The sequence below is a fragment of the Mustela nivalis genome, assembly GCF_964662115.1.
Source record: "Mustela nivalis genome assembly, chromosome: 16".
NCBI classification, from domain to species: Eukaryota; Metazoa; Chordata; class Mammalia; order Carnivora; family Mustelidae; genus Mustela; species Mustela nivalis.
In genome coordinates this window covers 55,511,790-55,529,369 of record NC_139035.1, presented here as the reverse complement: position 1 = coordinate 55,529,369, position 17,580 = coordinate 55,511,790, and the positions used below count along the sequence as shown (strand labels likewise).

The 17,580-nt window shown below is 34.8% G+C and overlaps 1 protein-coding gene across 2 annotated transcripts in view; it reads left to right on the top strand.

The window, feature by feature from the left end:
* Positions 1-17,580, top strand: part of GPATCH2 (G-patch domain containing 2) — a 174,020-nt gene that overhangs the window by 12,730 nt on the left and 143,710 nt on the right. Inside the window, exons 3-6 of one of the 2 annotated variants that reach the window (XM_082702997.1) lie at positions 3,422-3,483; positions 6,436-6,618; positions 7,081-7,160; positions 7,288-9,334. In XM_082702997.1, coding sequence (XP_082559123.1) covers positions 3,422-3,483; positions 6,436-6,618; positions 7,081-7,160; positions 7,288-7,320 — 358 coding nt within the window. In that variant the 3' untranslated portion in view covers positions 7,321-9,334. Of the gene's footprint in view, positions 1-3,421; positions 3,484-6,435; positions 6,619-7,080; positions 7,161-7,287; positions 9,335-17,580 lie in introns of those variants that run through there. The other variant, XM_082702996.1, reaches the window with a different exon arrangement.

The window sequence follows — 17,580 nt, the reverse complement described above, 5'->3', positions numbered from 1 at the left end:
GGCAGTTTGGGTTTCACCCTGTAAATAAGGGAAGCCAGTGAAGAATTTTTAATAATGAAGAAACTCAGATTTATATTTTGTCAAGGAACGTGATCTCAGTAACAATGTCTAATTTAGCTTTGACTGGCCTCAAATCCATCCTTAGGTGAGGGGTGAATAAGGCAGGGATAGTAGAGAGGAAGGAAATAGGAGAGCAGTTTTAAGAGTTAGAATCAGTGGAAAGTTGACTGTGTTTGGGACGATGAATGAAAAAGAGGATACTGAGATAATGTGAATAAAAAATACAGGAAATGAGCGGATTGGGATTAGTATACAAATAGTAATTTGACGACAATTTGTAGAATGTATCACGCTAAAAAAAAAAAAAAAAAAAGGTGGGATGAGTTGTCCTTGGAGATAAGCCATAATGGCTGTCAGATGCCGAAAATGAAAAGCCTTGCTTCCATAGAAGTTCTTGTTCTGACTTATTGAACGTGCTAGCAACTGTATGATGTACTTGGAGCAACTAGCTAGATGTCAGGTGAAATGTAAGTAAGGAAACATTGTTTAAGACACAGGTGAAAAGATCCCAGATGAAGACCAGGATCATTAAGGACTAAGCCATTCTTAGAGGGGGACATCTGATCTCCTTCTCTCTTTAAGAAGAGTAAGTAAGATAAAGACACAAAGGGAGGCAAATGGTGAGAGACTCTTAAATATAGGGAACAAACTGAGGGTTATTTAAGAGGAGGTTGGGGGGGGCATCATTGGGGGATAAGCATTAGGGAGGGCACATGATGTACTGAGCACTTTTGTGCAGCTGATGAATCACTAAATTCTAACCCTAAAACTAAAAATACACTACATGTTAACTAACTTGAATTTAAATAAAATCTAAGGAAAAAAAATAGGCAGGTAGAGAGATGATTGGGATATGAGTTGGAAAAAGAACAAAAATAAAAGGACCAGAGATGGAGGTGGGAAGAATTTAGGTAGGACTTATCCATACAGAGCCTTGAAATCCATATTTTAGATTTTTAATAGAAAACATTTTATTATTTTTTTAAATTTATATGCATATATAAATTATGTATCTATAGACATGTGCATGTTTTATAAACTTTTTATGATAGAATACTTTCGGATTTACAAAAAAGTTGCAAACATAGTGCGAAGAGTTTCTGTATATCATGTTCCCATATATCCTGTACCCAGTTTCCATTACTGTTAATATAATACATTACTCTGATAAAGTGGTCAGAATTAATAGGCCAGAAGTTATTTTTTTTTTTTTTAAGATTTTATTTATTTATTTGACAGAGAGAAATCACAAGTACACTGAGAGGCAGGCAGAGAGAGAGAGAGAGAAGGAAGCAGGCTCCCTGCTGAGCAGAGAGCCCGATGTGGGACTCGATCCCAGGACCCTGAGATCATGACCTGAGCCGAAGGCAGCGGCTTAACCCACTGAGCCACCCAGGCGCCCTAGGCCAGAAGTTATTAACAGAAGTCAGTACTTCATTAAAATTTCCTTGTTTTTCTTTAATGTCCTTTTTCTGTTCTAGGATCCCATCCAGGATGTCATAATCTTTTTAGTCCGCAAGTTACATTTGTAAACAGTGAGCCTGGTTGTATGTAGAATATTAAAAGAGGTAAATCTGAACTCAGAAATTAGAAAATCATTGTAGCCCCCCAAAAGTACATAGTTGCACATTTCAAAGTTGTTTATCTATAAATCTGAACTCTGAAAACTGTGAAAAACTAACTCATTTGTGGCCCAACCTAGCTTGACCTGGATTTAATGTGAATATTCATTCATTCATTTTTAAAAAATATATTAATAAGTTTGATTCTGGAGTGCTACCTCAAGCCCCTATGAGGCATTTTGGAACACACCTTTCCAAAATTTGAAAAATTGTGATAAAATCATGCTGACTCAAGGATTTCAGAAAAAGAATTGTGACTCAAGGTATGCAGGATAAGGCCATGTATTAGGGTTGTATTGAACCAGCAGACAGGAAAGCACTATGCCATAGTCACAGAAGAGGAAAAAAAAATTAACAGTAGTTTGGACAGCTAAACAGCAAAAGGATGAAGTTTCCAAAGTGTTTTTGACACTCGGACATCACTGTGCATAGGAGAGCATGCGTGTGTGTAAATAAGAAATTACAGATGTGATTGTCTTAAGAAAGTATTCTTTCATTAATGCCTGTGCAGTCTAGGACGCTTGATACGTTCTCCTTAATATGAAGAAAGTTAAAGAAAAAGGTACTAACTTGGGAAAATGTACCTTTTAATAAATCCTTATACTTTTTTATTTTTAAAAATCAAATAATTGAAACGATATTTTATATTCAGAAAACAGAGGGATTTAGATCTCATCTATCATTTTAATCCTGAACTCTCAATTTAAATATTTTTAAAACGGATTAATTTTTAAACAGATTAGTTTTGTTTAGTAAGTCAGGTTACAGGGATGTACTTGTTAACGAGAAAAGTATTATAAAATTCACCTGGGGAGCTTCCCGATTGGTTAAAATTAAGAATTGCAGGAAGTAGAGAGTATATGAGAATTTTTAAAGAACATTGTCAATTTTCTTTAGAGGCCAAGCTTCTTATTACATGATCTGGTTTTTGTGGTTGTTTTTTTTTTTTTTAACTAACTAGATTTTCATATACACATGACTTGTATTAGAACTAATAGTGATGGTTCATGTCAGTCGAATATCTGCTGTTTGTTTTAATTTGTATGTAAAATAAGACTTTGTATCATACTTGAACTTCTATGGAAGTATGGAAAACCTGTTATTTTTTATACACCCCCTCCCTAATATTGGGAGTATTCCATAGTTTGGTCTTGCTCAGAGAGATTTTTAACTTCGATTTAGTGGATTGTTACCATTGTAAACTTTTTTCTTCCTTGCCAGGTAATAGCGTTGTTGTGAATTCTTAAATAATGTCTTTTCCTGAATATTTGCAAATGTGGTCATGAAAAGTAATTTCATCCGGGGCCCTTGTATTTCATGTGCTGAAGAAAGGCTTAGCCTGCTTTTGATTGAGACTTTCCCCATTTTATTGAGCGGTGGTGTTCGGGCTTGGACTGAATTGCATGGCACAAGAAAGGAGCAGTGAGCATTTGATGAAAGCAGATAATAAAATGCATCAATTGTGTCAGCCCCTCGTTGCAGTCACATCTGGCTTACTGTCAGGGTCCCATTAGATGCCTGTGGTTTTATGTGCCAAAAATAATATGCTCTGTAGTTCATGGAACCAGAATATTTGCAGTTTGATTAAAAAAAAAAATCATCTTATTTTCTTTCAGGTCTCTGTCAGGTTTAAGTTTCATCTCTGAGCTGCCATGTCTCTTTAAAATTTTACGACTGAGAGATCAATTGTTCTTTTGATCTGTTTTGTTTTTTTTTTTCCCCCTTTTCCCTTATTCCAGTGACTCCAGCAGTCTCAGCAGCACTGATGCTGGCTTATTTACCAATGATGAGGGAAGACAAGGTACTGAAATGCTTACTCTTTTTTTTTTTTCTTTTAATTCCTTCGGGAAAAAAGTCTTCATTTTAAAGTTGTGCTTGTTACTAGTTACTTCCTAAGTTGATGACGGCAATCCGCTCACCTCACACACACCTACTTAGTGGACTGGGCTTTAGTTCTTCCCCGCCCCCCCCCCCCCAAGATTTGTTACCTGTTTGATGGACAGAGATCACAAGTAGGCAAAGAGACAGGCAGAGAGAGGGGAAGCAGGCTCCCTGTTGATCAGAGATCCCATGTGGTCCTCGATCACCACCTGAGCCAAAGGCAGAAGCTTCAACACACTGAGCCACACAGGTGCCCCTTTATTTAGTTCTTTTTGATAGTAGGAAGGGCATCCTGTCTTCCTAACCTAAAGTAATCGATTATCTCCAAAAGCTAGTATGTGGAGCTAATAATATTAAGGGAGGATTATCTTCCTTAAGAAAGATTTGCATACCTCAGTCTTTACAATTTTGTCTCTTCTCAAGTTCACAAGACACTGGTTCTCATTCTCCACCTGATTCCAAATGTATTTAATACTGTTTAAGCATTAATAAAGGTGGATTTACAAGTCATTTGTCATTTTTATTCAGCCGTGACATTTATTCATCCTCCCTAGTTTGTAAGTAATTAGACAGTTTTCGTGAATTCAATATTGTAAACTGTTACACAGTCATGTCTTACAACTTAGATCTTTTACATCTTTGAGATTCCCTAAAGCTTTTCACAGTTTCGGAGGGCATTATTTTGAAACTACCTATTATGGAAGAAAATAGAAAAAACCTTAATAAGAGGACAGAAGGCACTCTACAAATGTTATCTGCCTTTCTTGAGAATCTTTAGAGGAAAGCAGTAAGTTCTAAGGAGGAAAAAAACCCCCAAGATGTATAGTTTTAAATTATAGTCTAATGATAGGAAGAAAAAAAGAAAATGATAGCCACTTAGGCTTTTTTTCCACATAGTCTGTTCATTCCTCTTGGTAGGAATAAAATAAATGATCATTCATTTTGACTTACTTAGAAACCCATATATATTCTGTTTTAAAGACCATAGACTTTGTAAAGTTAAGAGATTTTGCTGAAATATGCTAGAACCTCAGAGCTCAGAGTGAATTTGACTACCTTGATAATATACCTCAATTCTTGTTTAAATACATGAGCCTGCTCAAAGTTACGACAAATGTTGCATTTCGTAATGAAAAAAAAATGAAAAAACTTTTGGACAAGCCTGTCCATATTTGAAAAGCTTCAAATGGTTTAAGATAGTATACCAGCATTTAGTATGAGCTTATTATGTTTTACATTTCTAAGTGCCTTTTTTTTTTTTCCTCATTCAGTTTATTTTAGATTTTATATTATTCTTAAGAAAACCCTGGGAGATTCTTTTGTGGGGGGTATGGTGAAACCTTTAGGCTCATAGAGTTGAGCTACCTTCCCCAAAGTCACAAAACACTGCAATTCTCACTGGTCTGACTGACTTCAGAACTCAGGTTCTTAATCTTTAGCTGTTTGATCTCCCTATTAAGAACAAAGTTGTGTATCACATCAAAAATAAAATAACCTCATTTTTTCTGTAATAACGTCTCAAATGGAATTAGGATCTAGGGTAATTAGTTTCAAGTGACTCCCTTTTCTTGTACCTACACCTGTTCCAGGAAATTTTAATCTAATTCTCAGTAAAAGTACTAAGTATTTATGTGCTTTGAAAAGTACCTTTTTTTAAAATTAATTTTTATTAAATCCTCAATTGAAATAAACTGGTGGCTTTGGTTTTCCAAATGCTTTAAACTTTTCACTCCCTCGTAACTTGAAGTATAGCTCTTTCCCATAAAGCCATTTCCAGTTGAAGTTTTGGTGTTTTTCTAGTTTGCTTTTAAAAATGTTTGTAGCAAGAGATTTTGGAAATCAGAAATCTCTTTCTGTAAAAGGGAAAGCTTTTTGGCAATTGTGATGACCCTATTAATAAACCAGAATTAGAATCATGAAGACTCTACAAGTCTTCATTAGAATCTTCTTATGCCTTCTTCTGTATTTTCCCCCCTTATCCCTGTTCTAAAAACAAAATACTCTTGATTCACATTTTGTTTTAAAAACAAAATACTGTCAATTCACCAGTACATTTTGAACTGAATTTGAAATGGACCATTTCTCCGTGGTTGCACTCATGGATATTCCCAAAAGTCCAACTAACTATGGATAGTGTTTTGCTTTAAAAATACCTTGCTTGTCATAGTCCAGTATAGTTTCTTTGTAAACTCTGTGGTATTGTCACTTTTCATTTAAAATCAACTTTTTCACAACTATTTCTTAATGAACTTAATCAGATTAATTTCATTTAGTCACATCTGTTCATGATCGTTTCCCCTTTTACACTCCATACAAATCATGAAATTAAGCTAATTTTATTCCATATCAGCTGCAGAGAACGGGTTCTGTAGTTTTTTACTTTTAATTCTCTGTAGGAGATTAAGGCTTGTTTTTCTTTAATTTGGAAAAGGTAGTAACCTAAATAGATTTCTCTATAGTTTCTGCCTTAGAATTAACCAGTATTACGGTTTTTCACATTTTTTAATGGGTTCTAAAATATAACAGCTTATGTTTTGTTAATGGCAGTTCTTGTTGTGGTGTTAAAATCTGTTTTTGAAACTGTGGTGTAGAATAAGTTTTCTGTATTGATTATGTAAATGGTTAGCAGATAAAATACAGGATCGCCAGTTAAATTTAATTTTTAGATATATGACAAATAATTTTTTAATATAAGTGTGCCCCATGCAGTATTTAGCATATTAAAAATTTTGTGCAGGTATTATATATTTATATGAAAAATCCTTTTTCTGAAATTCAGATTTAATTGCTATCTTGCATTTTTTAAATCTGATTACTCTGTGTATTTGGATAATAAAACTGAATCTTTGGGGGATTTCTTGTATTTGCACAGGTGACGATGAACAGAGTGACTGGTTTTATGAGAAGGAATCAGGTGGAGCGTGTGGCATCACTGGAGTTGTGCCCTGGTGGGAAAAGGAAGATCCTACCGAGCTAGACAAAAATTTACCTGATCCTGTCTTTGAAAGTATCTTAACTGGTTCTTTCCCTCTAATGTCGCATCCGGGAAGAAGAGGTCAGTAGCACTTGCTGACTGCTGAATATGGTGGACTTAGAGTGCATCTAGGAGTATCCACTGAAAGAGGATAGGCTAAAATGAAAATGAAAGCGTCTTAGCACAAGATGCTATAAAGACATATGTCAGATCGTAATTCATCTACTGTATTAATCACGCATTCTATTTATTAGAAAGGCTGACTTGCCTCCTTGCTAGGACCATTGTGAAAATGTTGAAATGTTATAAAGGTAAATTAGGAGGAAAGAAAAGCCCTGAATAATACCCTAATTCTTAAATAAGCCATAGTTACGTGCTAACCTCATAAGAGCCCTTCCAGGCGCTGCTTCAGATCTGCTAAGTGTGTTTTGCATTTTCCCCACTACTGTTCAGGATGTTTCCTTCCTCAGACTTACTTTGAATTCTGTACAGATAGGAACAGTGATCATAGAATCTCCTAAATTGAGGACTTTGATTTTCCAGGTTTTCAAGCTAGACTCAGTCGCCTTCATGGAATGCCTTCCAAGAACATTAAAAAATCAGGAGGGACCACAACTTCAATGGTAGGCATGCTTTTTTGTTTAATTGTCATGTTTGGAAATGTATCCATTTCTATGGAATAAAAAGCCACTTCCTCATCCTTTATTCATATTCTAATGTTATACTTAAAAATAATCCATTTTTTTGTAGGCTACAAACTGGACCAGTGAGATTCCCCTATAAACCAAATCTTCTAATGCTAATAAATTAGTTACGTTTTGAACATCTGGGGAATGGCATTCGAGGGAACCTGGCTCCTGTCCTCTTCCCCTGGAGGAATATCATTGAAGTGAGAGCCTCTTTGATGAAAAGATGAGGCTGTTTTTGCTGGAGGACTGGTATTCTTCCTTTAGTCAGAAGTGAATGTGGTTGGGGAGGCTTTCTAGGGATCTAGGTTGGCCCAGGGTGGGTAGAACTACTGTAAATTTTATATATTTTTCTCTTTTATGATTTTTTTTACATTAAATCCATTTATGTATTACTTGCTTTGCCAAAATGCTAACAAAAGCTAGAAAATGGAAAACTTCCAGATCTCACATAAGTATTCCTTAATGTTTATATTGTGACTGGTTAAGAACCAATTTTTACATATCTGACTGTTGTAAATAAACATGATGCATTGACATTTATTGCTCATTTTTAGAGAAGTCTTATATAACCAGCATTATTTAATATATTTGCATTTTACTCAGGGTATTTTAACAAGGGCTAAGATGAGTAGTAGGTAAGGTTGATAATCTTTACTAGAATTTCTGTTTTGTTCAGTTTGCTTTCTACTTGGAAAATCTGCTCTGTATTGCAAACCCATTGTATTTTATAGTATAGTGTTCATTGTACTACAAAAAGATCATCCTAGTTTTAAGCTAACCACAGTGATAACTAGTCTGTGCTAGTAGAATCATTTGCTATTACTTTTTAAATTATCTGCTTTGTCTGATACCTGAAACCACTCAGAATTATCATTTTGGCTTCAAGCTTATGGAAATCATGTGAAAGCTGGTATTTCAACTAATACTGTATGCCTCTGAATCATATTGTCATGTTTAAAAGTGAGACCTGCTTGCACACCCTTGGCAGACCATACGTGTCACCGTGAGTGTCAGAAATACTGCATGAGCTCATTTTCACAAGCAGAGGGGAAAATGTAACATTTCTATTGATGGTATAATTTAGACACTCGATAACATTCAGGCCATTTGAATTCTTCAAAATGGTATATTAAAATGATGAGTATTTTTTATTAAGTTCCAATCATTGATGAAAACTGTGATTTAATACATGTATTTTTATATTGTTGTATGGATTAATTGTTAATTCAGCATTTAATGGCTAACTTAAATATGATGATTGGGAAAGAAACTTAAAGTTGACATTTCTTTTACCTAAAGGTATTATAATCTGAAAGATTTCAGAAAATGTATTAAGCAGAAAGTATGTAACATCTTTCAGATTGCTTGTCTAAACTGGAGAGCTTAAATTTGATAAAGTGCAACTTTGAGTATCTTTACCTTTGCATATTTAAAGTGATATTTTAGAGGTACAGTAATGTGGTGTTTGGTCATTGTAAGTAAGCTTTTCTGTGCTATGTCCTTTGGAGTAAAAAAAAATCGTGATTTTCTTTTTCTGAATTACATAAATGCTTTTATTTTATTTTGTATAATGACTGTCTTTGAGATCTGAATAAGTCACTTTAAAACCTTGGCCTATGAACTTTGCCTTACCAATCATGAATCTAGATGAATGCTATCTAGTTCTTGGTTCAGTTTTACCTATTTTTATTTTTGGTTCACTGCTTGCTTGAGCATAGCTGGGATTTGTAGCCCATTTTCTAGGCTTATTGCAATCTCACTGTGGTATTTTATAGAAGCTATTACATCTGATAGGCTAGCTTCATGGTATTGATGATACACGGCTTAACCATAGTGAAAGCTGCCTTCCCTCTCTAAATTGTAAAAAGGTGATTAAGTTTCACTCGATGGAGATATACTATATATGTGTGTTTATCATGGAACTAGTGCATTAGGCCATAAACTGTTTTCCTGGTCTACATTTTCTTGTATTCAAATTTTACTGAAGACAATGGGCTCCTTCAGGTTTTCTTTCTTTCAATCCGGAATTGTCCGTGTTTGGATTTTTAAGTACTGTAATTTTCTTTTTTTTTTTTTTCTTCAATAAAATATCTGACTTGGACAAGAAAGGTAAGAGTTCCAATTTGTGCTGATATTCTTAAATTCCTGCGAAGTGTTGTTGTTGTTATTGTTGCTGCTCATACTGTCTAGACTGTATGTAACAGTCTAGTCTTAAAAATCATAATCTCACAGAATGGTCATATTTAAACAGTACCCATGACATCAAGGAATAAGAATGAAATTTAACTCCTTTAGATTATCACACTGGAAAGCCAGGTTGCTTTGAAGAGACATTAATTTTCTGAGTAAAGTCAAACACATGTAGCTACAACCCATGAAACCCAATAACAACAAAAGTTTTCTTTCTCGAACACAGATGAATAATGACTACACAGATTTAGTGATTATCTTTGAAGGAAATGAGAGAAGAATCTTTTTACTGAAATATTAATGGATACATTCTTGGGGGAAAAGTTTTCAGTTGGATTTTTTTACCGTTCACCATAGTTATGTCCTATAAAGTCATCCTGAAAACTGATTAGCAAATACTGAACTGTTGCTCCTAAGGGAAATACCAGGCTAGGTTCCTGTGAGGCTCTGGTCACGACATTTTTTATCAGTCAGTCAGTACATAACCTTGTATTACGTGTCTTTGTGTCTAAAAACACCTTACTTAATACATATTGTTGATGCATTAATATTGAACTCATAACCAACAGCCCAGTAACCCATGCCTGAACAAACCTATACTGATCTAACACATGCATTTCTCCTTAAGGCACATCATGGCCCTCTTAATGCTTAGGAACCTGTGTCAGGATTTTCCCCCTGAGCTTGGGGTTTTAGCCCTATGCTTGGGGTTTCATTTAAAACAATGAATTGCCAACACAAAACTGAAAAATGTGGCACCAAATAAACCACAAAAGGACACTTGTTTACACTGTTAGAGCTGAAACAGTGATGCTTACTATATGCCATGCCTCAGTCGGGAATGCACACATGCACCAGGGGACAAATTTTCACTGCTCCTGAATGACCCTAGAAGCGCTACAAGAACTGACTTGAGAGCGGCACGCCTGGCTGGCTCAGTCAGTGGAGCATACGACTCTTAATCTCAGGGGTGTAAGTTCGAGCCCCACATTGGATAGAGAGATGACTTAAAGTTTTTTAAAAAAATTGATATGGGGGTTACAAATACATGTTAGTAGGCAAATTTGCACATGTGGAACTGTCTAATAGTAATGAGGATCAGCTCTGTTTAGTTTTGTCAAGGGCAAAGTGGTCTTACAAAAAGGTTAGAGGTTTTGAAGTCTGGACTTGGTGAGTCCCCACTCTAGTTCTTCTTTTTATGTTTAATGACAACTTGAACCTTATCTTCTCTTTCTCTTAAATAGAGATAGTATTTAATCTGCAGAAGTATTATCAGGATTAAATGAGATTATATGTACATCATAGGTCCAGAACCATTATTGTCACATAGTATATACTAAATAAATGATAGTTACTGTTGTTATCAGATATGCTAAATACAGAATCTCATTACAGGTCAAAATGCAGAATCTTAAGTTTTTCGTATCTTATATATGATACATCTTTATTTTTAATATTTAAAGTGCTTTATATTGCAATCTTTTATGTTACCTTTATACTTCATTTATATTTGAGCCAGCCTTTGTCTTTAATGTGGTGTATAAAGAATAATTTTGAATGAATCTTAGATGAGGGCCACTGTATTACATCTTAAACCCTAATTACAGATTAAAAACTGTTCTAAATAACCTCTCCCTAACTAACTTCCAATTACTAGGCCGTTCATTTGCAGAAAGACTTACACTGTTTAGGAAGTTTTGGTCCCGAGTTACCTGATTCTTAAAAATAATTTTGCCCATATACGAGGGGTGAATGCAGTCACAGTTCTGAGAATTTAATGTTGAAAAAAATTAATTATTGCTGTACTTCTGTTAGAATAACACACTGGTTTATTGGAGCCCAGCTAGTGAGCCTCTAATATTTACCCCTTATGGGAGAATTAAGCAAATCATCATTAATTCTGAGGAATATTCTGGGGCCATTATCCAGAAGATGCAGGGTGAATCTCCTGTATTTCCAGAATTTTTGCATCAAGTACGGTTTGGAGTGAATAATCCTCAGAATAATGATCCATCAGAGAATCTGTTCTGGGATATGGTACTTACAAAGTGAATCCAGTTATCCTGACTTAACCACAGCATTTCAGTTAGCCAATATAGCCTAACCCTAAGCATCCTAATTGTTTCCTATAGGTGAGAGTTTTTTTCTTTTTAAAGTTTTTAAACTGATGGTCTTAGAAGAAGTGTTAATATTCAAATTGAGTGGTCTGTTAAAAAAAAATCAGGAAATAAATGACTCCGTTTAAAACATAGTACCTAAAATCCAATGTTAATATTACATTAGGAATTGCACGTAAAGGTTGTAAGTTTCTGTTTAAAAATTTTATCATCATTTAGGTCCATGTTTTGTTTGTTTGTTTGTTTTGGTTTGGGTTTTGATTTTTTTTTTGTATAGATGAAATGAGAACAACTATAGTGGTGATGGTAGTGGTTATTCTCTCAAAGAAAATGAATCTGATTTATACATGTTTCTCAAGTTAAATATCTGAAAAAAAAAAAAAAAAGGTGAACATTAACCCTTAATTTAAATTGTCATTCTGTACAAGTAAGCATACCATTACATTCAACAATGAATAGCCCTCAAAATAATTTATATCTGTTTAGAATCTTGAGTTATTTCATTGTGTAAGAGAAGGAAATACTGTATATATATTCTTTCTCTGAAGTATATCATGAAAGACCAGACCAGATTTCATAAGTGTCATATTGATAATGATAATGATACTATAATGATTTACTCTGTAAGTCTTGCTCAACCTTTGTTTTATTGTTTCTTGGGATACTGGAGTGGGAATATGTAGTCTGATCTACAGCCTTTTACAACAGAAGGGCCATTTTAAATGGATTTGGTTTATATAAGGGAACTACATGAACTTTTCTCTTAGACTAGTCTAAGAAATTTTTTGATAGAAAACAAATTTAAAATGATTTTTTAAAAATACATAGGATGTGTGTCATCAGTTGTACTCTTGACAGTGTGCTAATCATCTAATATTTTTCAGAGGAATTTAATAACTAAATGCTTAATTATAATCTCCGTGAATTGATTATTTGCATCCTTTAACCATTTTTAGATACTATGCAGAATCCAAGAATATATATTTAGAATATTCTAAATATGTATTATATATCATATATATTCTAATCTATTACTATGTATGTTAATAATTTAGTTTTTATCTTATCTTGAAGTCAGCTTGAGATCCAGATTTCATGTGAGAAATGAATACTTTCTTCTTAGAACTTATTTGGGGATAAAGTAAATTTTGTATCATACAGAAGTACTGCTCAGTAGAATTATAATAAATATTTCTTCTACAAAAGACATTTTAATAGTGTCTCTTGTTTGATTTAAAATTCTCTATTTTGGTGTCATTCTTTTTACATTTTACATATGTAAATTTAATACCTATAATATTTGAAAATTTGAATCTAATGATTTTTCATTCTATTTCACTAAAAGTAATATCAATGCTAATATTGATATTTAGTCTTAATCACGTTATACTTTATAAAAAGTGGAATATTTACATATTTAATAGTACAGATTATATTTTTTAATTTATTCAACAAGAATTTGAATTCATATTCTGTTCTCCATATTTAGCTTTTAAAATCCATTAGGAAAGAATACAAAACGTATTCAGCCTTGGTATTTTAATAATGCCAAATTTGACCACTTACAGTTTTTATCTACCTGTTTAAATTGTCCTTGCTTTTCTGACTACTCAACCACTGGAATTGGCCTGGTTTTGTATCTTGTCATTTGGGTTTGTGATACTTCAGAAATCTGGAACCTAGCAAAGAGAATGTTAGTAATGACTTACAATGATGCTTACTACATGCCAGACACTATATTTATATATTTTAATTCATTTAATCCTATTAATATTTACAACTTAAACATTCTCAAATTTGTTTTTCCTTTGCTATGCCAAAATTAATGAAATCTGGAAGTTTCTTCACTCTCTTATCATGTTGCTAATAAATATAAATACATTTTCTTCATAAAATAGTTTCATTTCTGGTTACCAAGTGCTATCAGAAGTGTGAGTTATTTTGAAAATCTGCAACTTTCTTTGCTGTCTTAAAGAATGAACACAATCAAGTTGTGTGCCATAATAGAAATGATAAGTAAAAGAGACACTACTGCTCCCATCGGATTAATCCCTGGGACCAAATCCTCCATTCCAATCTTTTTCTTTGCTTCTCAGGTAGTATATAGTACCTTGTTCCTGGTCTTCAGCATCATCCAATTCCAGTTTGCTTTCTTGCTCTGTTTCTGCTGTTTTCTCAGCTTACCCTGCCTGGTCCCCCGTTCTCTCTCCAAACCTGTACAGTGTCCATAGGAGCGTCACATCTCTTCTTCAGCCATGATGATAGCCTCTGTATTTCTCTTGATCTGCTCCTTTCCTACCCCTTTTTAGTGGAACTTGGGTAAACTTCATACAGGAGGATTTGTTAGCTGGGACTTCAGGTGTGAGTTAGCCCAACTCACTGGGGAGGGAATTAGCAGACAGATAGGCATGGTTGGCAAGGCTTAAATTTATAACACAGCATGGAATATTCAGGAAATGGAATCCAGTGCTGCCGTAGTATATATATAACGTGTGCTTGTGTGGAGGAGTATATGGTAGACAGGGTTTGTTTGGCAAAGTAGGCAGGAATTAGATCATGTCCAACTCTGGTCCATGGGAATGCATGTGAACTGATGTAATGTCGGGTGGGGGGAGGGATGATTAAGCTAATCAGATTTGTCTTAAGAGATCACATGGATAGCAGTATAAAGGGTACATTAAGTGGTTATAAGATTAGGGATCTAAGGTCTGTCCCTGTCCCCCCAGTAGATGGGATTCACAGTACACTGAACCCCTATATTTTTCTGGATTCAATAATCTGATTAACTTTTGAGTAGTATCCATTCATTCAAAAAAATACTGAGTCTTGACTGTGTTTGAGGTACTGTTCTAGGCCATGGCAGTCAAAGTAGTGAGCAAGGCAGACAAGGTTCCAGGAGCTTCTATTTTAATGAGCATAAATAAACCCGGTAAGGAGAGGAGGGTCAGTAAATAGAAATGGCCGTGGAGAAGATTGAACAGGGTGATGGGAACGTGAAGATGATTGGAGGTGATAGGATTTGCAGGCTGCAATAATTTTCAGCCTTGGCTACTCTAGTGCTTGCTTCTCATCACTCTTGTCACAGCCTGGGAAAAGAAACAGGGTGTACATTACTCAAACCTGTGTATTCAAGAGGTTGTGGTAGGTCCTAGGCAGTTCTCCTATTTCCTGACCAGACTGATCACAGTTTTTAAATGTCACTATAGGTAGACCTGCACAGGCAAAAGAATGTCATTTTATTTACAAGGAACAATTTAAAATTTTTTTGATTTTTTTTTTTTTTTTTAATACTAAAAGTTTTCAGGTGCCAAATATTTATGTAGTGTTTGGTTTACTTCTTTGGATTTCATCATGATGTCTGTTTTGAAATTTGATATTGTGGTGTAGTAGTTATGCTTTTGTGGCCACTTAAATACTGTGCAGGGTGAATATGGTTCTGTTCTATTACATTTTAAAAGTACATGAACTGCCACGCTTTCTTTTTTTTAAATCTTTTTTCTTTTTGCCATTTGTGCATAAGTTCTTAGGTTAGTACATTGTTAGTAAAGAAAAATGGCTTGTTTAAAAATTGGGTTTTTTTTTAATCTCCTTAAAAGCAAATGATTTTAGAAAATGTCAGGTTTATGTTTATCATTTTTAAATTACTCTCATATCCTGAGAAACCTTTAAAATACGTTCTAAAATGTTCTTTCTTTAGATTGGTAACTATTTGATTGCACAGATCGAGATTCAATACCCCTCTTCCTTGTTGCTTTTTAAAATGGTGGTGACATTGCCAGAGTCCCCATTTCAGTTTTCTTGTATCTTTCTTTCTTTTTTTTTTTTCTTTTTTTAACTCAAATCGGAGAAACAGAAATGTTGCAAACATTTCACCTTCTTCAAAGCTTCAACTTTGGTTTTCTGCCTTTTATGTTGCTGATAGAATTATTCTGATGGTCTATAAAACTCAGTTTTCTAATTTGCCTTCAAATATGTCAGATATCTTATATGAGAAAAGTTCAAAATCAATGATGGGTAGAACACTTCCAAATAATATTTAATAAGCACTTTCTATATTGAAGTCACCTGCAAATCCTCCAACTGAAGGTCAATTTGAACAACTGAGAATTCACAAAGAAGTCCTTAATATAAGGGGTTCCCTGTACTAGAGTTAGAAAATGCCAAGCAGGTATTTGCTGCCTGTCATCTGGGCGACAGGATTCTGACAAAACCTGAGATGCATGCCCACAGGTATTTATAAATATTTTAAGCCAGTAAAACCTGTACAATCTCTGTTTTTAAATGACAGTTGTCTAAAACATCGGCAAGTGCTTCCTGAGGGAATAAAAGTAGAAGTTTCATGATCTGTTTGGATGCAAAAGAAGCCATGACTTGAGCCAGCCCCAATACAGCATCTTCCTCTTAGAACGTCATATTGAAATCTGATCATTGGCTGTAGGCAATTCACCATGATAGCGTTGCAGGTGCATTCATCTTTAGGTTGCAGTGTAATTGTAGTAATATTTAATAGCAAGCACTTGGTCTTTTTGAGGTCTTCCAGATTTGTATTAAGAAATACTTCTTTAGAATCTACAGTCTTTCAAAAGTAACAATTACTTAGTCTTCCTCCCATTCCATTTCATTTACATGTGTTTTTTATAGACTCTTCTAATTTTTTGATCCACAGAAACACTTTATAAGAGTGTCTTATATCATTTGTTGGATGAATAAATAAGTGTCTGTTATATCCGACTCAGAAGCTTGGTGTCTTGCCTGTGTATTTTCAGCCACAGATATCTTGGTTTATTGGTACACACGTCATGAAGGATCAGGATGTCTTTGTTGTGGAAAAGGCCAGGAATACAAAACTAAGTAAGATACACTTTTATCCTCAGTACCTTACTGTTCAGTTAATAAAAATTAACTGGGAAAGACGAGAGGGGAGACCGAACATTGGTTAAGAGAAGCAAAACCCAAGTGGCTTTTCATCTTTAATTTAAATTTAAGTTTATGTGTTCTCTTTAATCCTTCACTCTTCCCACATCTAGCCATGTCAGAATCTTATTTCTCTGTCCTGTTAGCCCCTTTGTTTCAGTGCCTTAGGGTAGTTACTCCTAACATTCCATTTTGATAACACATTAGGTTTATCCCTGGTCTGTCTTCCAGTTTTTCTTCCTCTGATCCGTATCACATGTAACTCCAAGTAAATGTTTTTTGTTTGTTTGTTTGTTTGTTTGTTTAAAGATTTTATTTATTTATTTGACAGAGAGAAATCACAAGTAGGCAGAGAGGCAGGCAGAGAGAGAGAGGGGGAAGCAGGCTCCCTGCTGAGCAGAGAGCCCGATGTGGGACTGATCCCAGGACCCTGAGATCATGACCTGAGCCGAAGGCAGAGGCTTTAACCCACTGAGCCACCCAGGCTCCCCCACTTTACTCCTTTCCAGATGATCTTATGTTCTCAACACGCCCATGCGTCCTTCAGCTTTCTCCTGTTCAGCCACATTCTTTCATACTACAGCTTTACTCACAACAATGCATCTCTCTCCTTACTGTTAGATTCATACCCTTCAAGGAAGAGTTGAGAATCTTCAAGGAAGATTCTTTATTTTTTCTTCAAAACCTTCTCCAGCTCTTCATTTTTAAGAGATCGTTCCATCTTCTGAAATGGCATTACCCCTCCTGTCTCTGTTTTATTATTTATTCTGCTTATGTTTGTATTATATCTACAATTACATAGAGCACCCCCATGGCAGGAATCCAGCTCGGCCCATAGGATGTGCTTAATAATTTTGAGAATGTTGGTGGAGATTATTGGTTATCACCCTCTGTTTTTTCGGGAGTTTTCCACCGCTGGTTATGAAGCCAGTTCAACCTTAAGTAACATCCTTTCCTACCAAGAGTAGTGTCTAAATTCTTCATGGTTTTTAATTTGTCCTTTTATGTATGTATTCCGTGATGTGATGGCAGATGGGATTTCATGTGACAAAGCACGAGAGAAAAGCTGAATTGTGCAGATACAGGGCTTGTGTACCTTTTGGTTGGAGAATCCTTAGATGTTGCTATTGAGT